This window comes from Pan paniscus, chromosome 11 (genome assembly GCF_029289425.2).
Source record: "Pan paniscus chromosome 11, NHGRI_mPanPan1-v2.0_pri, whole genome shotgun sequence".
Lineage (NCBI taxonomy): Eukaryota > Metazoa > Chordata > Mammalia > Primates > Hominidae > Pan > Pan paniscus.
In genome coordinates, this window is record NC_073260.2 from 90,569,407 (window position 1) to 90,596,127 (window position 26,721).

The 26,721-nt window shown below is 43.4% G+C and overlaps 1 protein-coding gene and 1 non-coding gene across 24 annotated transcripts in view; both read left to right on the forward strand.

The window, feature by feature from the left end:
* UBAP2 (ubiquitin associated protein 2) overlaps positions 1 to 26,721 on the forward strand; it is a 127,480-nt gene that overhangs the window by 16,032 nt on the left and 84,727 nt on the right. For 20 of the 23 annotated variants that reach the window (XM_063594439.1, XM_055117306.3, XM_057303164.2 and 17 more), the window contains one exon: positions 16,080 to 16,219. The exons of 2 other annotated variants lie outside the window; for them this stretch is intronic. In XM_063594439.1, coding sequence (XP_063450509.1) covers positions 16,121 to 16,219 — 99 coding nt within the window. In that variant the 5' untranslated portion in view covers positions 16,080 to 16,120. Of the gene's footprint in view, positions 1 to 16,079; positions 16,220 to 26,721 lie in introns of those variants that run through there. One more of the 23 variants, XM_063594440.1, reaches the window with a different exon arrangement.
* On the forward strand, positions 14,939 to 15,000 carry LOC112440882 (U7 small nuclear RNA). Its single transcript, XR_003028875.1, has one exon. It is a non-coding gene; the product is annotated as a U7 small nuclear RNA (small nuclear RNA).

Sequence of the window (26,721 nt, forward strand, 5' to 3'; positions counted from 1 at the left end):
ACCTGTTGATAGACACTTAGGTTACTTCCAAATCTTAGCTATTGTAAACAGTGCTGCAACAAACAGGAATGCAGATATTTCTTCAATATACTGATTTCCCTTATTTTGGGTATATACCCAGCAGTGAGATTGCTGGATCATATGGTAGCTCAATTTTTAGTTTTTTCCAGAACCTCCAAATTGTTTTCCATAGTAGTTGTACTGTGTGTTGAGTACTGTCATGGTTTTTCTGTTCTTGAAAATAAGAAGCAAGAGTTAAACATTGTGGCTTAGAGTATCAAGAAGCAAAGATGTTGATATATTTTTTTTTTTTTTGGAGACAGGGTCTTGCTCTGTTGCCCAGGCCAGAGTACAGTGGCGGCTCACTGCAACCTCTGCCTCCCAGGTTCAAGTGATTCTCATGCCCCAGCCTCTGGACTAGCTGAGATTACAGGTGCGTGCAACCACGCCCAGCTAATTTTTGTATTGTTTGTAAAGATAGGGTTTTGACATGTTGGCCAGGCTGATCTCAAACTCCGGACCTCAAGTGATCCGCCTGCCTCGGCCTCCCAAAGTGCTGGAATTACAGGCATGAGCCACCACACCCAGCCTAAGAAACAAAGATTCTTAATCTCTGTGACTGGTTGTGGTCATCATGACTGTAGTAGAAGAAAAATTGTTTTATTGAACTTGTATCCCTAAGAAAGCTGAGGTAGATTAGCCTATATTTTGATATCTTCCTTCCTTCTGACTGGCCAAAGGGGGAAGGTGGTTTTCCTCCTTTATCCCCTTTCCTGTGAAGCCTTGGGACAGAGTAACTAGTGGGAAGTTAATCTTACTTTGGTGGATGCAGAGCTGGAGACTCAGGGCAGAGGGAGTGTGAGTGTATAAAGACAGAAATATGCCTGAGTCTTTATCACAGACCAAGGTTATTGTGTTGTTGGTATTAAATCTATGACTTAATTTGTTCTTACTTTCATCCTTTCAAGAGAGGATAGATGGGGATTCCTGCAGCTGAACATGGTTGGCGAGAGAGCCGTGTTTAGCTACGTTTAGGGAAAGAATTTGAGATGGATGAGGATGTTAACTTGGCAACTTATTAGCACTTTTTAAATTTTTTGGTGCTATAGGGTCATGCTGTGTTGCCCAGGCTGATCATAGCTCACTGTAGCCTCGAAATCCTGGGATCAAGCAATCCTCCTGCCTCAGCCTCCCAAGGAGGTGGGACCACAGGCATGCGCCACCATACCTGGCTAATTTTTAAATGTATTTTTTAGTAGAGATGAGGAGGTCTTGCTATGTTACCCAGGCTGGTCTCAAACTCCTGGGCTCAAGAAGTCCTCCCTCCTTGGCTTCCCAAGGTGTTGAGATTACGGGCATGAACCACCACACCTGGCCTATTAGCACTTTTTGTTAATACATAGGAAATAGATCCTCTTTTTTTCTTTCTTTTTCTTTCTTTTTTTTTTGGTTTGGGACAGGGTCTTGCTGTGTTGCCCAGGCCAGAGTGCAGTGGTGTGATCTCAGCTCAGTGAAGCCTCAGCCTCATACATTCAAAAATTAGCCGGGCATGGTGGTACATACCTGTGATCCCAGCTACTGGGAGGCTGAGGCAGGATAATCGCTTGAATTTACTTAGGAAAGCAAGTTAAGGCCGGGCGCGGTGGCTCATGCCTGTAATCCCAGCACTTTGGGAGGCCGAGGTGGGTGGATCACCTGAGGTCAGGAGTTCGAGACCAGCCTGGCCAACATGTCGAAACCTGTCTCTACTAAAAATACAAAAATTAGCCAGGCGTGGTGGTGGGCATCTGTAATCCCAGCTACTCAGGAGGCCAAGGCAGGAGAATAGCTTGAACCTGGGAGTAGAGGTTGCAGTGAGCCAAGATTACAGACACATGCCACCACGCCTGGCTAATTTTTGTATTTTCAGTAGAGATGGGGTTTTGCCATGTTGGCCAAGCTGGCCTTTTTTTTTTTTTTTTTTTTTTTTTTTTGAGACTGAGTTTTGCTCTTGTAGCACAGGCTGGAGTGCAGTAGTGCGATCTCAACTCACTGCAACCTCCGCTTCCTGGGTTCAAGCGATTCCTCTGCCTCAGCCTCCCGAGTAGTAGGATTACAGGTCCGTGCCACCACGCCCAGCTAAGTTTTGTATGTTTAGTAGAGAGAGGGTTTTACCATTTGGCCAGGCTGGTCTCAAACTCCTGACTCCCACCTTGCCAGGCTAGTCTTGAAACCCTGACCTCAGGTGATCCGCCTGCCTTGGCCTCCCAAAATGCTGGGATTATAGGCAGGAGCTACAGTGCCTAGCCCTTATTTTATTTTTATTTTTATTTTTATTTTTAGTTTAATTTTTTTGAGATGAGTCTTGCTCTGTCGCCCAGGTTGGAGTGCAGTGGTGCGATCTTGGCTCACTGCAAGCTCTGCCTCCTGGGTTCATGCCATTCTCCTGCCTCAGCCTTCTGGGTTGTTGGGACTACAGGCGCCCGCCACTATGCCCAGCTAATTTTTAAAAAATACTTTTAGTAGAGACGGGGTTTCACCATGTTAGTCAGGATGGTCTCGATCACCTGACCTCGTGATCCATGCGCCCGGGCCTCCCAAAGTGCTGGGATTACAGGCGTGAGCCACCGTGCCTGGCCCCTTATTTTATTTTTGAAACAGGGTCTCACTCATCTCTTGGGCACTGTACTAGGAGTGCACTGGCGTGATCACGGCATACTGCAGCCTTGACCTCCCAGGCTCAAGTGATCCTCCCATTTCAGCCTTCTGAGTAGCTGGGACCACAGGTGTGCTCTATCATACCGGGCCAGTTTTTTTGTTTGTTTGTTTGTTTTTGAGATGGAGTCTGGCTCTGTCGCCCAGGCTGGAGTGCAGTGGCGCGATCTCGGCTCACTGCAACCTCCGCCTTCCGGGTTCATGCCATTCTCCTGCCTCAGCCTCCCAAGTAGCTGGGACTGCAGGTGCCCGCCACCACGCCTGGCTAATTTTGTTTTTGTATTTTTAGTAGAGATGGGGTATCACTGTGTTAGCCAGGGTGGTTTCGATCTCCTGACCCCGTGATCTGCCCGCCTCAGCCTCCCAAAGTGCTGGGATTACAGGCGTGAGCCACTGCGCCCAGCTCACCTGGCTGATTTTTAAACTTTTTTATAGAGACAGGGTCTCTCTATGTTGCCCAGGCTGGTCTTGAACTCCTGGCCCCACACTGCTCTCCTGCCACAGCCTCTCAAAGTGCTGGGATTACAGGCGTGAGCCACCGTGCCTGGCCTATGTATGTATTTCTTTCTTTTTTTTTTTTTTTCGAGATGGAGTCTTGCTCTGTCACCCAGGCTGGAGTGCAGTGGCGCAATCTCAGCTCACTGCAACCTCTGCCTCTCGGGTTCAAGCAGTTCTCTTGCCTCAGCCTCCCGAGTAGCTGGGATTACAGATGCCCCCACCACAGCGGCCTAATTTTTGTATTTTTAGTAGAGATGGGGTTTCACCATGTTGGCCAGGCTGATCTCGAACTCCTGATCTCATGATCCACCTGCCTTGGCCTCCCAAAGTGCTGGGTTTACAGGTGTGAGCCACCGTGCCTGGCCGCATTTCTTCCTTCTTCTTCTTCTTTTTATTTTTTTAAATAGAGACAAGGTCTTGCTATGCTGCCCAGGCTGGTCTCGAACTCCTGAGCTCAAGTGGTCCTGCCACCATGGCCTCCCAAAGTATTGGGATTACAGGTGTGAACCACTGGGCCTGGCCTATGTATACATTTTCTTTTTTTTTTTTTGAGAAGTTTTGCTCTTGTTGTCCAGGCTGGAGTGCCGTGGCATAATCTTGGCTCATTGCAACCTCCGCCTCCTGGGTTCAAGCAATTCTCCTGCCTCAGCCTCCCGAGGAGCTGGGATTATAGGTACCCGCCACCACATCCAGCTAATTTTTTATATTTTTAGTAGAGACGAGGTTTCACCATGTTGGCCAGGCTGGTCTCAAACTCCTGACCTTCTGGTGATCCACCCTCCTCAGCCTCCCAAAGTGCTGGGATTACAGGTCTGAGCCACTACGCCTGGCCCTATGTACACATTTTTAGGTGAACGTGTTTTCAGTTCTCTTGGGTGCATACCCAGGAGTAGGATTGCTTGGTCTTTATCATAACTGTTTAATTTCTTTAGGAACTGTTAAGAGTTTTTTTAATTTTTTTTTATTTTTTAGGAGATGTGGTCTTACTCTATTGCCCAGTCTGGAGTGCGGTGACATGATCATAGCACACTGCAGCCTTGATCTCCTAAGCTCAAGGATTCCTCCCACCTCAACCTCCTGAATGGGTGGGATTCCAGGTGTGCGCCACCAAGCGTGGCTAATTAAAAAAAAATTTATTGTATAGACGAGGACTTGGCACGCCGCCCAGGTTTGCTCACCTCCTGCTGTGCGGCCCAGTTCCTAATTACCCCAGTCTGCAGCCTGGGAGTTGGGGATTGGGGATCCCTGCTTTATAGTATAGGCTTTTTTGCTTTTTTATTTTCCTTTTTGTAGGAGAGAGAGAACTGTTATAAGTAGTGGTGAAGACTGGTTATGAATAATTACATGCTTTTCAAGAGATTCCAGGGTGAAGAGTCCTGGTTACCTGCTGGGCAAAAGACAAGGTTTAAGGCTGGTCGCAGTGGCTCACGTCTGTAATCTCAGCACTTTAAGAGCCTGAGGCAGGCAGATCACTTAAGGTCAGGAGTTTGAGACCAGCCTGGCCAACATGGTGAACCCCATCTCTACCAAAAATACAAAAAATTAGCCGGGCGTGGTGGCGGGTGCCTGTAATCCCAGCTACTTGGGAGGCTGAGGCAGGCTAATCGCTTGAACCCAAGAGGCAGAGGTTGCAGTGAGCCAATGTTGCGCCACTGCACTCCAGCCTGGGTGACAACAGTGAAACTCCGTCTCAAAATAAATAAATAAATAAATAAATAAGACAGGGTTTACAGCTGAATTAGCAGGATAGGAATAGGACAGATGTGTGCAAACAGCTATGGGCAATTAATTCCCTTCGTGGCCTTAGGTAACCTGAAAGAGAATTGTGACGATATCAAATAAATTTTGATGTCCTATAGTGTTTGAGTTCACCAGCACTCATCCTTTCCATGGGCAGGTTATATCCATGGAACAGCAGATAACTTTGTGATTCTTCTGTCAGCGAAGTGTGGGTGTAGGGGAGTTCAACCTTGTCCATCAGCTGCTAGAGGCCTGACCCTGCCCTTAACAGCTGCAGAGAATAAAAGTATCAGCTTGTTCAGCTCCTGGCATGCAGGGTACAAGCAGTTGAGCTGCATGGAATTGGATCTCATAGTTGAGTTTCTTGGCACCCTAGATACCTTGTTCTCTCCTCGATTATGGGTGTAGACTTTGTCTTGGTGGCTGTTCTGGGCCTCCTAATTTAGTTGAGAGTCTTTTCTTTTTTTTTTTTTTTTTGAGACGGAGTCTCGCTCTGTCGCCCAGCCAGGAGTGCAGTGGTGCAATCTCGGCTCGCTGCAAGCTCTTGCCTCCCAGGTTCACACCATTCTCCTGCCTCGGTCTCCTGAGTAGCTGGGGCTACAGGTACCCGCCACCACCCCCGGCTAATTTTTTTTTTTGTATTTTTAGTAGAGATGGGGTTTCACCGTGTTAGCCAGGATGGTCTCGATCTCTTGACCTCCCAGAGTGCTGGGATTACAGGCATGAGCCACCGTGCCTGGCCTATTTTTTTCTTTTTTAAATAATAGAAATGGGGTCTCACTGTGTTGCCCAGGCTGGTTTTAAACTCCTGGGCTCAGGCGATCCTCCCCCTCTTGGCCTCCCAGACTGTTGGAGTTACAGGCATGAGCCACTATGCCAGGCCAGATTCTTTTGTTTATTTTTTAATAAATAAATTGAAGTGGATTCTCCTGCCTCAGCCTCCCGATTAGCTGGGATTACAGGCATGCGCCACCACACCTGGCTTATTTTTGTATTTTTAGTAGGATAGGGTTTCACCATGTTGGCCAGGCTCATCTCAAACTCCTGACCTCAAGTAATCCTCCCGCCTCAGCCTCCCAAAGTGCCGGGATTACAGGTGTGAGCCACTGTACCTGGCCTTGGCCTCAGATTCTTAATCTGAGCTAATTTTGTCTTCTGCAGGTATGAATAAATGAATTTCCTCTGCAGAGAAGGTTGAGAATATTGACTGTTTTCTTAGTAGAAAATGCGGGAACACAGATTAGAAATTAAACAAAAATAATAGTAGTGGTCACAGAAATATACCAGTATAGAACATATGGGTATCTGAAAGGCTGAGAAGCTAGGTGAGATCTGGTCTAGACCAGATCTTTGTCATCAGGCACAAGCTTTGCAGGTGATGCCAACAATAGTTATGCTGTTGTATAGAAGAGGAAGCTGAATTGGGAACTATTATTTATCTGTGACTGAACAGTTAGCCTTACAACATAGCATAATAGTTAAGTGCACACACTGTAGAGCCAAATGTCCTGGGTTTGAATACTGCCTTCACCACTTACTAGCTGTGATTCTCTGTGTATCTTAGTTTCCTCTCTGTAAAATGGGAGTAAAGTAATGTATACTCTAGAGTGTTGGAAAGATTAGTGACTTAATACTGTACATATAAAGTGCTTAGAATGGTGTCTGGCACATAGTGAATGGTATGTGCTTTCTGCTAGTATTGTCATTACCATTGGTTTTAGATTTTGGGAATGAGTGGACATATATAGATGAAGGACCTGAGACCCATCCTTGCCAGTCTAAGATAGACCCTGCACCACTGGTCTTATGACTCAGTGAACAGCATCTCTGGACATTCTTGATGAAGACTTGCTTCTTTAACATAAATTGTGTATCCTGTTTTTAGTAGTTGAACCCTTAGCCCATTATGTAATTCATGTCATCTGAATTATATTTGGTTTGAAAAAAACATTAGTTTTTCTGTTCCTGAAACGTAAATTTATTTGATGTAGTAGCTGAGATACTTTGCACAAGTGTGTCAACATCCTGGTTTTAGAACTATCTTCCAATCAATGCTTTGTGATGCTGTCTTAAATACATGCAGTGTACGTATGTAGTTTGGGATTTAATTAACTGTTCGAACTTTTATTAAATGGCTGTTGAAATCTTCCCTCTTCTCAGTATGTTGTCAGCAAGTGTTCTGTAACTTTTCAGAATGATAAAATGTGTCCTTGCTTTTCGTTTAGGGTATATTACATGGTTTTTAGAAAAGTTTTTACCCGACCGTGTTTTTTGTATGCCTTAAAGTTAGATGAATTTGTGCTTATGTAAGCTTTAACAGAAATGTTGGTGGTTGTTAAGTCAACCATTTTCAGTTAAGTCTAAACTGAGATCACTTGAAAATGCGGCTGTTTCACTGAGGTATCTTATCTTCAGAAAGGTCCTTGAAAAAAACAGCAGTTAAGCCGGGCATGGTAGCTCAGGCCTGTAATCCTAGTTCTTTGGGAGGCCAAGGTGGGAGGATCACCTGAGCCCAGGAGTTTGAGACCAGCCTAGGCAAATATGGGAAGATCGTATGTCTATGAAAAAGAAAACAAAAACGGAAACAAAACTTTTTAGGCAGTTAAAACTTTTTTCCAAAACTATTCCTTTCATAGAGAATATCTTTGTAGTTTTATCAGGTTGGTTTATTCGGCCGGAGACTTTCTTTCCTCATTACGTTTAGACAATTTTTTCACTTTAATTGTTAATAGGAAGCTTTATATTATATTTTCTGATTTTGTTTCTAAAGAAGTTAAAAATGTAGCAGCAGTTCTTTACCTGTGTTAAAATCTGTCACATCTTTAATTCACTTTGAGGTGAGATAAATACGGGTTTCAAAATTTGGTTGGACAGATTGAAGTAAACCTGGTGCTTCCTGCCCCTCAAGAACTTGAGATATGTATGTTTGAGTTTCTACTGGATTATTTTTAGAATCTTTTGCTCTTGTCTGTTTCTATTCTGAGAATTCTCTTGGAACCTGTTCCAGTGTAGTAGAACTCTTGGGAGTGGAAAGTGATAGATGATGGAACACAAGTGTACACTGAATTCCTATGGTCTGGCAACTGGGTACTTGTTGTAGAAGCATTCCTATTTACTACACACAGCTCCATTTCCCAGAAAAGGAGGACATAGAAGTTCCTCCTAACAGTATGTTAGTTGAAGGTGTTGATTTTTACGGTCTAGTTTCCATGTCTTAGTCATTTTTACAGTTCAGTGGTGGTAACAATTTTTAAGGGTCTTGAAGAATATTTTGGTAACTTACGCTTTTACCTTGATTTAATGGATTCACAATTATCAGAAGTTTTTTTTTTGGGGGGAGACAGAGTCTTGCTCTGTCGCCCAGATTGGAGTGTAGTGGCATGATCTCGGTTCACTGCAACCTCCGCCTCTCGGGTTCAAGTGATTCTCCTGCCTTAGCCTCCCAAATAGCTGGGATTACAGGCTCACGCCACCACACCCAGCTAATTTTTGTAGTTTTAGTAGAGACAGGGTTTCGCCATGTTTGCCAGGCTGGTCTGGAACTCCTGACCGCAAGTGATCCACCTGCCTCAGCCTCCCAAAGTGCTGAGATGACAGGCATTAGCCACCGCGCCTGGCTTTATCAGAAGTTTTATGTAAAATTAATACGGGAAAATTTGTCTGTTGAATCATGCATCCTGTTAAAGTTATTTTCTGACCTGTTTTTCCAGAAGATTTCAGTCACATCCCCCATCCCCTGTGATTGTTCTGCGAAACCTGTTTCATCTCTGGAAATTTTTTTGCTGGACATCTTTAATATTAAGACTTTTTATGAATAGAGATTTAGGTATTATAACATTTCAGTGATAGTGTGGAGAGGCACAACTGACAGAAGACAAGTTAATCTGAATTTATTTAAGCATGCATTCTTGGATGTCCTGAGGCCCTTATAATTATTTTTATTTTTCAAAGAATGTATTTGCTATTTTTTTTTTTTTGAGACAGAGTTTTGCTGTTGTTTCCCAGGCTGGAGTGCAATGGCGCAATTTTGGCTCACCGCAACCTCTGCCTCCCGGGTTCAAGCGATTCTCCTGCCTCAGCCTCCTGAGTAGCTGGGATTATGGGCATGTGCCCCCACGCCCGGCTAATTTTGTATTTTTAGTAGAGATGGTCAGGCTGGTCTTGAACTCCTGACCTCAGGTGATCCAGCCGGCTCGGCCTCCCAAAATGCTGGGATTACAGGCGTGTGCCACCGCGCCCATCCTTGTATTTGCTATTTTTATTTTTATTTTTTTTTGAGACGGACTCTTGCTCTGTCACCCGGACTGGAGTGCAATGGCGCCATCTCGGCTCCCTGCAGACTCCGCCTCCCAGGTTCAAGCGATTCTCCTGCGTCAGCCTCCTGGGTAGCTGGGACTACAGGCGCGTGCCACCATGCCCGGCTAATTTTTTTGTATTTTTAGTAGAGACGGGGTTTCACCTTATTAGCCAGGATGGCCTCGATCTCCTGACCTCGTGATCCACCTGCCTTGGCCTCCAAAGTGCTGGGATTACAGGCGTGAGCCACTGCACCCGGCCTGTATTTGCTATTTTTAAGCTAGAAGTCTTTGTAGTAACAATTTATGAATATATAACCCAGAGCAGTAAACCTTAATTAAGAGAAAAACTTTTTCCAAACAATAAAGTAAGCCATGTAGTTTTTATGTTTCACAAAGCAACTATTCTGGTTTAGCCATGCAACCGGGTCATTATTTATAGGCTAATTACATATTCATTATGGAATATTAAGAATTGATGATTGGAAGGAGATATAGTCTTAATGTTGATACTGTGAACATGGACCAGTAAAATTTTAATAGTTTGCATTATAACAAAGAGTTATGGTTTTCTTCCTTGACAAGTGAGGATTCATGTACATTATATCAAAATGTTTGGTTATAGTAGTGAGGCTATAAAGATTAAGTCATTTTTCTGTAAATCAAAAAATTAATGTACATTGAATATGGGTTAAGTATATTCCTTCTGTACATGCAGATTTTTATCACCAGATGGCACTCCTGTATGGAGAAAGTCTCATTTTGTTATTTCACCTAGATTTTCTTTCTTTTTTTTTTTTTTTGAGACAGTCTTGCTCTGTTTCCCTGGAGTGGAGTGGTGCGATCTCAGCTCACTGCAACCTCTGCCTCCTGGGTTCAAGCGATTCTTCTACCTCAGCCTCCCGAGTAGCTGGGACTACAGGCGCGTGCCACCATGCCTGGCTAACTTTTTGTATTTTTGGTAGAGACAGGGTTTCACTGTATTAGCCAGGATGGTCACCATCTCCTGACCTCGTGATCTGCCTGCCTCGGCCTCCCAAAGTGCTGGGATTACAGGCGTGAGCCACTGCACCCAGCCGATTATTTTCATAAATGGGGTCACTGAGAATAAACAGTGAGAAAAAGATCAGATAATCCAATCAACAGAACTGGAAATCTATGAGTAAACTACTCACTTCTTAAAAATGTTTTATGGTAGGAATACCACTCAACAAGTTAGCTTTTGATTAGATGCTTAATTCTGTTTTATTCTTTTCTTAAAATGTATTTATTTAAGGAGATAGGTGGCTGGGCATCATGGCTCACACCTGTAATCCCAGCACTTTGGAAGCTGAGGCTGGTGGATCACTTGAGGTCAGGAGTTCAAGACCAGCCTGGCCAACATGGTGAAACCCCATCTCTACTAAAAATACAAAAAAAATCGGCTGGGCACGGTGGCACATACCTATAGACCCAGCTACTTGGGAGGCTGAGGTGGGAGAATCACTTGAACCTGGGAGGCAGAAGTTGCTGGGCCGAGATCGTGCCACTGCACTCCAGCCTGGGCAACAGAGCCAGACTGTGTCTTAAAAAAAAAAAAAAAAAAAAAGGTCTTGCTGTGTTGCCTAGCCTGGATTTGAACTGTGGGTTAAGTGATCTTCCTGCCTCAGCCTCCTGAATAGCTGGGACTACAGGTGCATGCCACCTTGCCCAGCTTGGATGCTTCACTTTAGATACTTAAGATGGAATTGCAGAGTATTAGTGCTGAAGGTGATTTTTTAATTTTTATTTTTTTAGATGGTGTCTCGCTCTTGTTGCCCAGGTTGGAGTGCAGTGGTGCAATCTCAGCTCACTGCAACCTCCTCCTCCTGGCTTCAAGCGATTCTCCTGCCTCAGCCTCCTAAGTAGTTGGGATTACAGAGGTACGCCACCATGCCCGGCTAATTTTTGAATTTTTAATACAGGTAGGGTTTCACCATGTTGGCCAGGCTGGTCTTGAACTCCTGTCATCAGGTGATCTGTCTGCCTTGGCTTCCCAAAGTGTTGGGATTACAGGCGTGAGCCACGGTGCCTGGCCTGAAGGTGATTTTAAAAATAATCCAATGGGGCCGGGCGCGGTGGCTCATGTCTGTAATTGCAGCACTTTGGGAGGTTGAGGTGGTTGGATCACCCAAGGTCCGGAGTTCGAAACCAGCCTGACCAACAAGTTGAGACCCCATCTCTACTAAAAATACAAAAATTAGTCGGGCGTGGTGGCAGGCGTCTGTAGTCCCAGCTGCTTGGGAGGCTGAGACAGGAGAATCGCCTGAACCCGGGAGACGGAGGTTGCAGTGAGCTGAGATCACATCACTGCACTCCAGCCTGGGTGATGGAGCGAGCCTCCGTCTCAAAAAAAAAAAAAAAAAAAAAAAATCAAATGGATTCTTTCTCAAATACAGATATGCCTTACATTTGTTTAAATGCATCACAGTTTTTAAACAGTGTGTTCGTATGCTTTTATTCATATCTGAGAGAATGCTTTAAAAATAAATGGAATCATGGCAAAACAATTAACCTTGTTCTCTATAATACAACCAAAATGATAAACCGAAACCAACAAAATTGTAAAGTTGTTAAACTGAAAAAGGATGCAAAATGTGTATTCATACTGACTGGAGAGGCAGATTCAAATGCAGTAAAAAGTTTTAAACCAGTGTATTGAGGCTGTGAGAAATTCTAGATAATTGGTTGTTATTATAATGTAAAAGGCAGTACAATAATATGTCTGTGGCCTTCAGCAAGCCAGTTAATGAAGCTGTTGAAAAAATAAGTTAATATTAGTGCAGCTAACACAGAAAAATGCTTGTCAGACCTTTTCTGGCTAAAATAGGTTTCAGGGACATAATTTTCTTTGGTACCTGAATTAGTATGATGAATTATGGTTAGTCTCCTCTATTTTATTTTATGATACACAGATCAAAAATATGTAGAAATGTTATAATGTCATTTTATTAATCTGAAATGTATAAGATTTACAAATAGTGGAATATCTTTCCACATCATGGGAATGCTTGCTTTTGGGTGTCTAAAACTGACTGTTCTAGAAAACAGAATTCCGGCCGGGTCCTGTAATCCCAGCACTTTGGGAGGCCGAGGCGGGTGGATCACGAGGTCAGGAGATCGCGACCATCCTGGCTAACACGGTGAAACCCCGTCTCTACTAAAAAAATACAAAAAAATTAGCTGGGCTTGGTGGCGGGTGCCTGTAGTCCCAGCTACTCTGGAGGCTGAGGCAGGAGAATGGCGTGAACCCAGGAAGCAGAGCTTGCGGTGAGCAGAGATCAAGCCACTGCACTCCAGCTTGGGCGACTGAGCCAGACTCTGTCTCAAAAAAAAAAAAAAAAGGAAACAGAGTTCCATGTATTGTTAAAATCATTGGCTCTGGGCCGGCTCAGTGGCACACACCTGTAATCTCAGCACTTTGGGAGGCCAAGGCTGGTGGATCACCTGAGGCCACGAGTTTGAGACCAGCCTGACCAACATGGCCAAACCTCATCTCTACTAAAAATACCAAAAATTAGCCGGGCATGGTGGCGCGTGCCTCTGGTCCCAGTTATTCGGGAGGCTGAGACAGGAGGATTGCTTGAACCCAGAAGGTGGAGGTTGCAGTGAGCCGAGATCGCACTATTCATTGCACTCCAGCCTAGGTGATGGAGTGAGACTCTGTCTCAAAAAAAAAAAATCATTGGCTCTGCATTGTTATCATTGGAGATGATAGCTCTATGTGTTATTGCGCTGAAGACCTTCCAGTGGGACAGATGTGGAGATGGAAGACGGTAGTATTGATGATCCTGACCCTGTGTAGGCCTAGACTAATGTGTGTGTTTATCTCTTAGTGTTTTTTTTTTTGTTTTTTTTTTTTAAATAATGGAGTCTCCCTCTGTCACCCAAGCTGGAGTGCAGTGGGCTCACTGCAACCTCCGCCTCCCAGGTTCAAGCAATTATCCTGCTTCAGCCTCCCTAGTAGCTGGGATTACAGGCGTCTGCCACCATGCCTGGCTAATTTTTGTATTTTTAGTAGAGATGGGGTTTCACCATGTTGGTCAGGCTGGTCTCGAACTCCTGACCTCGTGATCTGCCTGCCTCAGCCTCCCAAAGTGTTAGGATTACAGATATGAGCCACCGCGACCAGCTGCACATTTGTTTTTGTTTTGTTTGTTCTAGGAGCTTCGTAAGAGTGGAATTGTTTGCATAAACAGTTTGTTTCTGATTGATGGGTATATTTCCTCTGTGGAGAATTCCATTTTGGAAATTTAACTTTTAAGGCATTGCTACATGTTTTTCTGTGCGTGTGTGTGTGTGTGTGCGTGTGTGTGTGTGTGTAGTAAAATGTACATAACATAAAGTTTATTGTAACCATTGTTACATATACAGTTCTCTGACATTAAGTACATTTACATTGTCGTGCAACCACCACTGCCGTCCATCTTCCGAACCTTTGTATCCTCCCATACAGAAACTCCATACCTGTGATACAGTAACTCCCCATTCTTCCCCTACCCCCAGCCTCTGGTAACTACCATTCTACTTGTTTCTATGAATTTGACTTTTCTAAGTAACTTGTATAAGTAGAGTCATATAGTATTTGTCTGTTTTTTTTTACCCCTTGCTCTGAGAGTTTTGCTCTGTCGCCCAGGCTGGAGTGCAGTGACACTACCTTGGCTCACTGCAACCTCTGCCTCTTGGGTTCAAGCAATTCTTCTGCTTCAGCTTCCTGAGTTGCTGGGATTACAGGTGTGCGCCACCATGCCTGGCTAATTTTTGTATTTTTAGTAGAGACGGGGTTTCACCATGTTGGCCAGGCTGGTCTTTAACTCCTGACCTTGTAATCAATCTACCTGCCTCCTCCTCCCAAAGTACTGGGATTACAGGTGTGAGCCACTGCACCCTAGCCTTATTTGTCCTTTTTTGACTGGCTTATTTCACTTAGCATAATGTCTTTGAGGTGCATCCATGTGGTAGCATGTGTTAGAATATCTTCCCTTCTTAAGGCTGAATAATTTTCCATTGTGTATATATGTCACATTTTGCTTATCCATTCGTCTATTGATGGACACTTGGGTATCTTCCACTTTTTGGCTATTATGAATAATGGTGCTTTTTAATTAATTAATTTATTTTTTATTTTAAAATTTTATTTATTTATTTATTTTGAGACGGAGTCTTGCTCTGTCGCCCAGGCTGGAGCGCAGTGGCACGATCTCAGCTCACTGCAAGCTCCACCTCCCGGGTTCACGCCATTCTCCTGCCTCAGCCTCCTGAGTAGCTGGGACTACAGTCGCCCGCCACTATGCCTGGCTAATTTTTTGTATTTTTAGTAGAGACGGGATTTCACTGTGTTAGCCAGGATGCTCTCGATCTCCTGACCTTGTGGTCCTCCCGCCTTGGCCTCCCAAAGTACTGGGATTACAGGCGTGAGTGACCGTGCCCGGCCAATAATGGCACTTTTAACATGGAAGTACAAGCATCTCTTTGAGACTCTGCTTTGAGATTTGTTTTTGGTGCCTACCCAGAACTGGAATTGCTGGATCATATGGTAATTTAGTTTTTGATTTTTTTTTTTAAGGAACCACCATTCTTTTAATGATGGTTGTACCACTTTAAATTCCCATCAGCAGTGCACAAGGGTTCTAGTTTTTGTACATCCTCACCGATGCTTTCTGTGTTTTTAAAATTAAACAAAAAAACAATTATAGTGTTACAGCTCTTTTAGAATTTGTCTAGCAGGTTTTCTGGTCTTTATCGGAAAATTCCCGGCTCTTCTGTCTAAAAAAAAAAAAAAAAAAAAAATTGTAATCGCTATCCCTAAAGGGTAGGAAGTAGGAATCTTATGGTTATAATTTTTTTTTTTTTTTAATTGAGGTGGAGTTGATCTTACAGTGTTGTCTAGGCTGGTCTCAAACTCTTGGGCTCAAGCAGTCTTCCCATCTTAGCCTCAAAATAGCTGGGATTGCAGGTGCATGCCACCGTGCCCAGCTTAGAATCATGTTTTGATGACATACTTAATTATGTGCTTGACACTTAGTAGCTAGTCAATAAATGTTTGTTCAACAAATCAAAGAAAATTATATGCACAATTTTTTTTTTTTTTTTTTTTGAGACGGAGTCTCGCTCTGTCGCCAAGGCTGGAGTACAGTGACGCGATCTCGGCTGACTGCAACCTCTGCCTCTCGGGTTCACGCCATTCTCCTGCCTCAGCCTCCTAAGTAGCTGGGACTACAGATGCCTGCCACCATGCCCGGCTAACTTTTTTGTATTTTTAGTAGAGACGGGGTTTCATTGTGTTAGCCAGCATGGTCTCGATCTCCTGACCTCATGATCCACCTGCCTCGGCCTCGTGAATTGCTGGGATTACAGGCATGAGCCACCGCACCCGGCCACACAATTGTTTCTTTAAGATTTATTATTTACAGCTGACTTTTGCTTTTAGGCATAGCCTGTTTCTTGACACATTTTAAATTGGGCTATTGGCAGGTAAAATCTTGGCTGGGTGCAATGTTGTTTTGGGGTTCAAATAGCAAGTGCAAGTAGTAAGAGGCAGATAGCACTTCATGTACAATGACTACATGTAGTGATAAAATAGTTGCTGGTTAAAATTGGTGGTACTTGAGATTTTTGTTTAGAATTGCTAAGCTCGTAAACCATAGACTTAGATTGCAGTAGTCGAATTGGTTTAACAGATACCAGCAAAATGTAAAATCCTCAAGGGCTACTTCTTGAGAATTTGTATTCCAGAGAGCTTTTATCTTTTATTGTAAGTGTCCTTGTTTTCTCTGAAGTACATGCTTATCTTTTACTATGATTGTTTTGCTTACCATCCCTACTTTCTTGCAGATTTTCTATTTTGTACATACATTATTTTGTATATACTGTATATGATGACTTCAGTGAGCAGTGACCATTGTCGAGGTGCTCGGGAAAAACCACAGATTTCAGCAGCACAATCAACGCAACCACAGAAACAAGTGGTACAGGTAAGTTTTTGTGGAACTCTTTTTTTTTTTTTTCCTTTTTTTTCTTTTATTATTATACTTGAAGTTTTAGGGTATGTGGAACTCTTGTTTGCCTTGTTTAGAATTAAGGAAATTAAGGGAGAGCATATGATTTAATGTTTTCCTTTGTAGGAAACTTTAGGATTTTGGACCCTGTGTTTAAACAGTAGGTGATGGCCGGGTGCGGTGGCTCACGCCTGTAATCCCAGCACTTTGGGAGGCCGAGGTGGGTGGATCACTTGAGGTCAGGAGTTTGAGACTAGCCTGGCCAACATTGTGAAACCCCGCCTCTGTTAAGAAAATACAAAAATTAGCTGGGCGTGGTGGTGTGCGCCTGTAATCCTAGCTTCTCGGGAGGCTAAGGCAGGAGAATCGCTTGAACTCAGGAGGCAGAGGTTGCAGTGAGCCCAGATCACGCCACTGCCTTCCAGCCTGGGTGACAAAGCGAGACTCTTTCCTAAAAAAAAAATAAAATAAATAAAAAATAAAAAGTAGGTAATGAAGAATAGTAAGGAAAGAGGTATTGTACTTGATTCAGGTACAATTGGATGTTGTTCCATGAGAACTCTTTAATGCTAACCTTTTCCAGGTACCTCTTAGCTATTAGGCTGCCACTGCCACCACCACCACCACCACCACCGCCGCCGCTGCTGCCTCCTCTTCCTCCTCCTCGTCTTCCTCCTCCTCCTCCTCCTTCTCCTTCTCTTCCTCCTTCTCCTTCTCTTCCTCCCCTTCCTCTTCTTCCTCTTCCTCCTCCTCTTCCTCCTACTCCTCCTCTTCCTCCTCTTCCTCCTATTCCTCCTCTTCCTCCTACTCCTCCTCCTCTCCCCTTTCACCTTGCTCTGCTTCCCTTCCTCCTCCTTCCCCGCTGCTTCATCATCATCTCCTCTCCCTTTTCTCCCTTCTGTTAATTTAAGTGTGTCCTTGGAATGAAATATGAAAATCCAAGGTAGATGGAGAACTAATAGTCTGAAGTAGTAAAATACCTGAATTACAATAGACTTTAAAAAGCTGCCTTTGCTGGGCATAGTGGCTCATGTCTGTAATCTCAACACTTTGGGAGGCTGAGGCAAAAGGGTTGCTTGAGCCCAGGAATTAAGAGCAGGCTGGGCAACATAGTGAGGACCTTGTCTCTACAAAAAGTTTAAAAAGTAGCTGGGCATGATGGCTTCCATTTGTAGTCCCAGGTACTTGGGCAGCTGAGGTGGGAGGATCACTTATGATGATGCTACTGCACTCCAGCCTGGGTGACAGAGTGAGACCTTGGCTCAACAAAAAAGCAAAAACCTGCCTTTTCTTCAAAGCACAAGGAAGAGTGCTTGAATCTTAGAATGGCTTTTAATGATCAAGATCCACTTGAGGCCGGGTGCAGTGGCTCATGCCTGTAATTCCAGCACTTTGGGAGGCCGAGGTGGACAGATCACCTGAGATCAGGAGTTCGAGACCAGGCTGGCCAACATGGTGAAACCCTGTCTCTACTAAAAAAAAAAAAATACGAAAATTAGCCAGGCATGGTAGTGGGTGCCTGTAATGGCAGTTAGTCGGGAGGCTGAGGCAGGGAGAATTGCTTGAACCTGGGAGGCAGAGGTTGCAGTGAGCCAAGATCACACCACTGCGTTCAAGCCTGGGCAACAGAGCGAGACTCTCTCAAAAAAACAAAGACCCATTTGAATAAAATTTTTAATGTTAAATACTCCCTCCTCCTCAATTTGGTTATATTATTATTTTAAGTGAAGTGAGATAAGTGCTAAGCACAGTACCTGGTGCAAAATTAAGCATTATATACATGTTATTGACTAGATTGGCAAACCCTTTTTCACAGGGAATATGCAAGTAAGTAAACTATATCCAGTTTGTCTTACTTGCAGATTGATTTGACTATACTTTGATAGTTAATTAAAAGTGCTTCTTAAAATCACTCATTTATACCCAAGTGCCCTGTTGATGTTAGGGGACATAGTGAGGAGATTTAAGTGTTGCGTTACATTTTTCAGTATAAAGTTAGTGTAGTATTCTGCTGGTATTAACAGACAGATATCTCTGCTACTCAGTGCTTGATCCTAAATACACTTACTCTGATAGGAATTTATTCACGAACTGATCTAGTCCAGTGATGGAAAAATTTGGAGGTTTTAGGCTAGGTCCTCCTTTTATAGTTGAATTTACTTAGGAAAAAGTTTGCGTAATGAATGGTCTTTTTTTTTTTTTTTTTTTTTGAGACGGAGTCTGTCGCCCAGACTGGAGTGCAGTGGCCAATCTCGGCTCACTCCAACCTCCACTTCCCGGGTTCAAGTGATTCTCTTGCCTCAGCCTTCCAAGTAGCTGGGACTACAGGCAGGCAACATCATGCCTGCCTAATTTTTTTTTTGTTTCTTCGAGATGGAGTCTCCTTCTGTCGCCCAGGCTGGAGTGCAATGGTGCCATCTCAGTTCACAGCAACCTCCGCCTCCTGGGTTCAAGCGATTCTCCTGCCTCAGCCTCTCAAGTAGCTGGGATTACAGGTGCCTGCCTCCACCTCCAGTTAATTTTTGTATTTTTAGTAGAGACAGGGTTTCAACATGTTGCCCAGCCTGGTCTCCAACACCTGAGCCCAAGTGACTGCCCCCTTAGCCTTCAAAGGTGCTGTGATTATAGGCGTGAGCCACCGCACCTGACCTTTTTTTTTTTTTTTTTTTTGAGACAGTCTCGCTCTGTAGCCCAGTCTAGAGTGCAGTTACTCTATCTTGGCTCATTGTAACCTCCGCCTCTGGGGTTCAGGCGATTCTCCTGTCTTATCCTCCCCAGCAGCTGGGATTACAGGCGTGAGCCACCATGCCCGGCTAACTTTTTTGCATTTTTAGTAGAGATGAAGTTTCACCATGTTGGCCAGGCTGGTCTCAAACTCCTGACCTCAAGTGATCTGTCCCCGCCTTGGTCTCCCAAGGTGTTGGGATTACAGGCGTGAGCCACTGCACCTGGCCCTTTTAAATTTTTTTCTTTTAAACACTAGTATGCATTAGGAAAATTATTGATGTTTATTTATTCATTAATCCTATTCTGGGAAGTATTTGCTAAGAAAGTAATCTTAAATTGGTGTCATAAAAAGTGGCTTTATTTGGTAATTTTTTTCTTTCTTTTTTTTTTTGAGATGGAGCCTCGCTCTGTCGCCCAGGCTGGAGTGCAGTGGCACGTTCTCAGCTCATTGCAACCTCTGCCTCCTGGGTCCAAGCGATTCTCCTGCCTCAGCCTCCGGAGTAGCTGGGATTGCAGGCACGTATCACCATGCCTGGCTAATTTTTGTATTTTTGGTAGAGACGGGGTTTCGCCGTGTTGGCCAGGCTGGTTTCAAACTTCTGACCTCAGGTGATCCGCCCACCTTGGCCTCCCAAAGTGCTGGGATTAAAGGCATGAGTTACCACGCCCTGCCGGTAAGATGTTAATTACTGAATTTTAAATGTCCAGTGTTATGTTAGAGGTGTTCTGAGATAACCTATTCAGGTTGCATGATGAAAGAGAGTTTTTTATTTTTTGAGACGGAGTTTTGCTCTTGTTGTCCAGGCTGGAGTGCAATGGTGCGATGTCAGCTCACTGCAACCTCTGCCTCCACCTCGCCTGGCTAATTTTTTGTATGTTTGGTAGAGACGGGGTTTCACCATGTTGGTCAGGCTGGTCTTGAATTCCTGACTTCAGGTGATCCACCCAGCTCCGCCTCCCAAAGTGCTGGGATTACAGGCGTGAGTCACTGCACCAGGTGGTGAGAGTTCTTTTGAATCCGTATAAACCAGGATTTTTGTCCTGGGTCTAGCACTTAGTAATTAGATGAGTTACTTAAATCTCCTTTAACCTCATTTTTTTTTTTTTTTTTTTGAGCTAGAGTCTCACTCTGTTGCCCAGGCTGCAGTGCAGTGGCTTGATCTCGGCTAACGGCAACTGTGCCTCCTGGGTTCAAGTGATTCTCCTGCCTCAGCCTCCAGAGTAGCTGGGACTACACTTGTACATCACCACACCCAGCTAATTTTAGTAGTTTTAGTAGAGAGGGGTTTCACCATGTTGGCCAGGTTAGTCAGTTTTGAATTCCTGGCCTCAGGTGATCTGCCCACCTCAGCTTCCCAAACTGCCCGGATTATAGGTGTGAGCCCCTGGGCCTGACCGTGAACCTCAATTAAAAAAAAAAAAAAAAACATTGTGAGATTTACGGAAAAGTTGCAATGGGAATATGAATAATTACTGAATATCCTTTTTTCAGATTCCCCAGATTTTAACATTTCGGTCACATCTACTTTATCCTGTTCTCTTCCTTTCCCTACAGTTTATTCCCAGAAACGTTTGACAAGTAGTTGTGAATAAGGTTCTTCTTCACTTAATACCTCAGTGTTTTTTAAAAAACAAGGATCTTTTTACATAATTACAGTACAATTATAAAAAATCAGAACATCTACAGACCATACTTATATTTTTTCAATGGTCCTCATAATGCCTTTTTTTTTTTTTTTTTGAGACACAGTTTTACTTTGATGCCCAGGCTGTAGTGCAGTGGTGCGATCTCAGCTCACTGCAACCTCCGCCTCCTGGGTTCAAGTGATTTTCCTGCCTCAGCCTCCCGAGTAGCTGGGATTATAGGCATGCGCCACCATGCCTGGCAAATTTTTATATTTTCAGTAGAAACGAGGTTTCGCCATGTTGGCCAGGCTGGTCTCGAACTCCTGACCTTAGGTGATCCGCCTGCCTTGACCTCCCAAATTGCTGGGTTTACAAGCATGAGCCACTGGGCCCAGCTGTAATGTCTTTTTTAGCTAATTAGATTGTGGAATATACATTGTATTCAGATGTCAACTCTCTTGTGAATTTATGTGAAAATTCCACAAAATTATGTGAACATTCCACAATTATGAAGTGATAATAAGAATATTTGAAAATTATGATATAAAATGTCTTAGAAAAGGTATACTTCCTGATCAACTGAAAAAAATATGTAAAGTTAATGCAAAACTGTTGAACATTAATGAGAACAGGCTTAGTAGACTGTTAATGTTTATCTTTGGTGGTGGGCATAAATAATCCTACTTTATTATTATTTCCAATTTTTTTCTGGGTGACAGCTCTAATTTAAAAAAATTTGGATTCATTTGAAAAATTTCACATTTTCCACTGTGAAAGCAGCTTAGTTCGTAATAAGCCATATGAATGGATAAGAGATCCAGAGGAAGAGCTGTAGTGATGCTACTTTTCTTGGCAAGATATTTTTCAACTTGAGATGTGACCTAGTGTATGTCACTAATGTTTATTGCAGGGGAGGGTGCACTGACCTTGTTTAACTTAAGAATTACCAGTTGATCCTGATTTTTCCTCTTTTTTCCCAAGCTGTACCGACCTCTTGACACTTCCTAGAGCTCAGCCTGGTAACTTCCCTATTATACTCTTATGTTTGGTGCTTTGTTTATCAAATATTTATTGAATTGTTTATCAAAGAAAATTATTTTTTTCTTGACTCAGGGTATTTTATAAAGTTAAAAAAATACTTAAAGTTCTCATTAAAATTTATTTTCATAAATATGCTAGCACTAGTGTTACTATATTGTTATTGTTAAATGACTATTATGTGTATTGGCTATGCTTTCAGAAGTAGTCTGTCTATCCCTTTTATGAATAAAAAAGATGTTACTGAAGAGAAATACAGTATTTGTGTCATATAATACTTAAGCTGAAAAAGCTAAGTCTGAATAAATCAGTCATTGGCATTTACCTTACATATGGCAATGAATAGTGACTTTATAGTTGGAAATGTATGGGTGAAACAGTATCAGAATGATAATGTAGAAACATATATAAGCCCCAGACTGCCCCCTACAGCAAAATGCGATTATTAATAACTATTCTGCTTGAAATATTTGGTGAGATTCTTTCACCCATCAAGTGCTTGTTTGTTAATATTTTAATCGGGTCGGTGTTTCTTTGGTTTTGTAAATTGTGCACGTTTACAAAGCACTGGCTGTTCTCAGGCAGTTTTCAAGTTTAAATATTCTTGCCTTTAGAGTCATTATTTGTTCCTGGTTCCCCCACTCTGCCATTACTTTTTCATACTTTTTCCACAAAGATTTCAGCCATACTCCCTGACTTTGGTTTATCTTCTACTCTGACATATCTGCATGAAGTAGTTTCTGTCTGAAATGTCTTGAAACCAGGGATGTTCTTATAATAATACTTACTGTGCAGTGAGTGGATAGCCACAAGTAATCCATAATTTTACTTTTTTAAAAAAAATCTTTGTTGTAGCTCCTGTTTAACACATCTACCACCCCAAGCCGCCGCCTCTACTCCTTTTCTGTCTGCCAAAATCCCTCCCCACAATGCTTTATTATGAAAATGGTCACAGATGAAGAAAAGTTGAGAGTTGTACAGTCAATATCCATATGTTCTATTACCTTTTTGCTCTATTTGTTTTATCACATCTGTTTAGCCAGCCATTATTTTATCTAAGTTTTTAATGCTTTTCAAAGTGAATTAAATGATTAAAGGTACTCTTAATCACTTCAGAATGGATGTCATTGACTAGGGTGTATTATTTGTTTATTGTCTTTTTTTTTTTTTTTTTATGAGGCAGAGTTTCTGCCCTTGTTGCCCAGGCTGGAGTGCAGTGGCGCGATCTGGGCTCACTGCAACCTCCATCTCCCAGGTTCAAGTGATTTTCCCACCTCAGCCTCCTGAGTAGCTGGGATTACAGGCACCCGCCATCATGACTGGCTAATTTTTCTATTTTTAGTTGAGACGGGGTTTCACCATGTTGGCCAGGATGGTCTCAAACTCCTGACCTCAGGTGATCTGCCCGCCTTGACCTCCCAAAGTGCTGGGATTACAGGTGTGAGCCACTGTGTCTGGCTGTTTTTTTTGTTTTAATAGACAGGACCTCGGGCTGGGCGTGGTGGCTCATGCCTGTAATCCCAGCACTTTGGGAGGCCAAGGCAGGTAGATCACCTGAGGTCAGGAGTTTGAGACCAGCCTGACCAAGATGGAGAAACTCCGTCTCTACTAAACATACAGAATTAGCCAAGCATGGTGGCACATGCCTGTAATCCCAGCTACTTGGGAGGCCGAAGCAGGAGAATCTCTTGAACCCAGGAGGCGGAGGTTGCGATGAGCAGAGATCCCACCATTGTACTCCAGCCTGCACAACAAGAGCGAAACTCTGTCTCAAAAAAAAAAAAAAAGGAAATATAAGTCATTTATTTTTCATTTGTTACATGGAATATTTACATAGATTGTTTCCTGCTGGGCGTGGTGGCTTACTCCAGTAGTCCCAGCAGAGGTGGGAGGATCGCTTGAGTCCAGGAGTTCGAGACCAGCCTGAGTAACATAGTGAGACCTGTCTCTACAAAAGTTACAAACTTCTTATACTGTATGGTAGGATAAGTGCTTGAATCTATTGGCTTACCAATTAATAAAAAAACATTTTGAACCGGGACATGGTGGCTAACACCTGTAATCTCAACACTTTGGGAGGCTGAGGTGGGAGGATTGTTTGAGCTCTGGAGTTCAAGACCATCCTGGGCCAAGTAGCGAGACCCTGTCTCCATAAAAAATATTTTTTAAAAAATTTATAAGAAAAAAACCTTTTTGGCCAGGTGTGGTGGCTTGCGTCTGTAATCCCAGCACTGTGGGAGGCTGAGGCGGGTGGATCACCTGAGGCCAGGGGTTCGAGACCAGCCTGGCCAACATTACAAAACCCTATCTCTACTAAAAATAGAAAAATTAGCTGGCCGTGGTGGTGCGCACCTGTAATCCCAGCTACTTGAAGGGTGAGGCACAAGAATCACTTGAACCCAGGAGGCAGAGGTTGCAGTGAGCCGAGATTGTGCCACTGTGCTCCAGCATGGGCGACAGAGCAAGATTCTGTCTCAAAAAAAAAAACAAAAAAAAACACACCAATTTTGTTAGGGAAAAATTATTTTGGAATAATTTTAAGAGTTGTAAAAAAGTTGCAAAGAACGATAGAGATATTGATATATTCACCCAGCTATCCTAAATGTTAACTTTTTTTTTTGAGACAGTCTCGCTGTGTCGCCAGGCTGGAGTGCAGTGGCGTGACCTTGGCTCACTGCAACCTCTGCCTTGTGGGTTCAAGCCATTCTCCTGCCTCAGCCTCCAAAGTAGTTGGGACTACAGGCACACACCACTGTGCTCAGCTAATTTTTGTTTTTTCAGTAGAGACGGGGTTTCACCATGTTGGCCAGGATGGTCTCGATTTCTTGACCTTGTGATCCGCCTGCCTCAGCCTACCAAAATGCTGGGATTACAGGCAGGAGACACTGCGCCTGGTCAGCTTTTTACATAAAGGATTGCCTAACCTTTTCTGTAAAGTGTTAGATAGTATATATCTTACGCTTTGCAGTCCAGACACAATCTCTGTTGCATTTTTATTTTATTACATTTTTGAGACGGGGTCTCATGTTGGCCAGGCTGGTCTGGAACTCCTGACCTCAGGTGATCCGTCTGCCTCAGCCTCCCAAAGTGCTGAGATTACAGGCCTGAGCTACTGCACCCAGCTGATGACAGAGTTTTTGACTTCTTTTGTATTATGTCTTATTGCTTCCACACACCGTCCTGGTTCAAAGGGAACCAGAAGGTGGTAGAATTAGATTATCCCCAAATTACTCATTTTCTGTGTCCCACTTTTTTTTTTTTTTTTTTTTTGAGACGGAGTTTTGCTCTTGTTGCCCACGCTGCAGTGCAATGGCGCGATCTTAGCTCACCGCAACCTTCGCCTCTTGGGTTCAAGCAGTTTTCCTGTCTCAGCCTCCCAAGTAACTGGGATTACAGGCATGCGCCACCATGCCCGGCCCGGCTAATTTTGTATTTGTATGTGTATTTTTGTTTTTTGAGACGAGTCTCACTCTGTCGCCATGCTGGAGTGCAGTGGCGCGATCTCGGCTCACTACAACCTTTGCCTCCCAGGTTCAAGCGATTCTCCTGCCTCAGCCTCTGGCCCTCTTTTAAAATAATTGTGTCACTAGGATGGTTCAGCATATGCAACTCAATGAACAGGATACATCTCATTAAGAAAAACAAGGACAGGCCAGCGCGGTGGCTTATGCCTGTAATTGCAGCACTTTGGGAGGCCGAGGCGGGCAGATCATGAGGTCAGGAGATAGAGACCATCTTGGCTAACAAGGTGAAACCCCGACTCTATTATAAATGGAAAAAAAAAATTAGCCGGGAGTGGTGGCGGGTGCCTGTAGTCCCAGCTACTCGGGAGGCTGAGGCAGGAGAATGGCGTGAATCGGGGAGGCAGAGCTTGCAGTGAGCCGAGATCACTCCACTGCACTCCAGCCTGGGCAACAGAGTGAGACTCAGTCTCAAAAAAAAAAAATAAAACATACAAGGACAAAAAACATATGATCATTTCAATAAACGCTGAAAAATGTATGTGAAAAAATTCAGCATCCCTTTGTGGTAAAGATTATCAACAACCTGAGTGTGGAAGGAACATACCTCAAAATAATAAAGGCTATTTTTTTTTTTTTTTTTTTTGAGACAGGGTCACCCAGGCTGGAATATAATGATGCGAACATGGCTCACTGTAGCCTTGACCCCCTAGGCTCAAGAGATCCTTCTGCCTCAGCCTCTCGCGTAGCTGGGACTACTGGTGTGCACTTCCATACCTGGCTAATGTTTTATTTTTTGTAGAGACAGCGTCTCACCAAGTTACCCACAGGGCTGGTTTCAAACTCTTAGGCTCAAGGGATCCACCTTCCTCAGCCTCCCAAAGTGTTGGGATTACAGGCCTGAGTCACTGCACCTGGCCTCACTTGAGTACTAGAACTTCTAGTCAGAGCAAATAGGCAAGAGAAGGAAATAAAGGGATCTAGATTGCAAAGGAAGAAGTCACATTATATTCTTATTTATAGATGACATGTTGTATTTAGAAAAACCTCAAAACTCCACCAAACATCTGTTAGAACTGAGAAATGAATTCAGTGAAGTTGCAGGATACAAAATCAACAACAAAAATTAGCCTTTATATATATCAACAGCAAAACAGTTGTACTCTGTCTACATTGTTCAGGTACTCATTATATAGTATATGCTTCTCCTTTGGCCATTTAGTAAATAATATGTTCAGTAGTCACTGTCAATACTTAAGTCAGTTTCTCTAGTCGTTTTGATTGTCTGAACCCATTGCTTTTGTTGATTCCTCTGGAAGGAATTATGAGAACAATATTCCTTGTGTTTGGTGTTGTTCACAATTTATACCTTTTATACTTGAGTAGAACATCAGTTTTGTTGGCTCTAAGTGCTAGGCCCACATTTTCTTTACGTTATCTTTTTTTATTTGAGACAAGGTCTCACTTTGTCACCCAGACTGGAGTGCAGTGGCACGGTCATGCTCACTGCTCCCTTCTCCCTTGACCTCCTGGCCTCAGACAATCCTCCTACCTCAGCCTCTTGAGTAGCTGGGAGCACAGGTGCATGCCACCACACTGGTTAATTTTTGTATTTTTTTGTAAAGG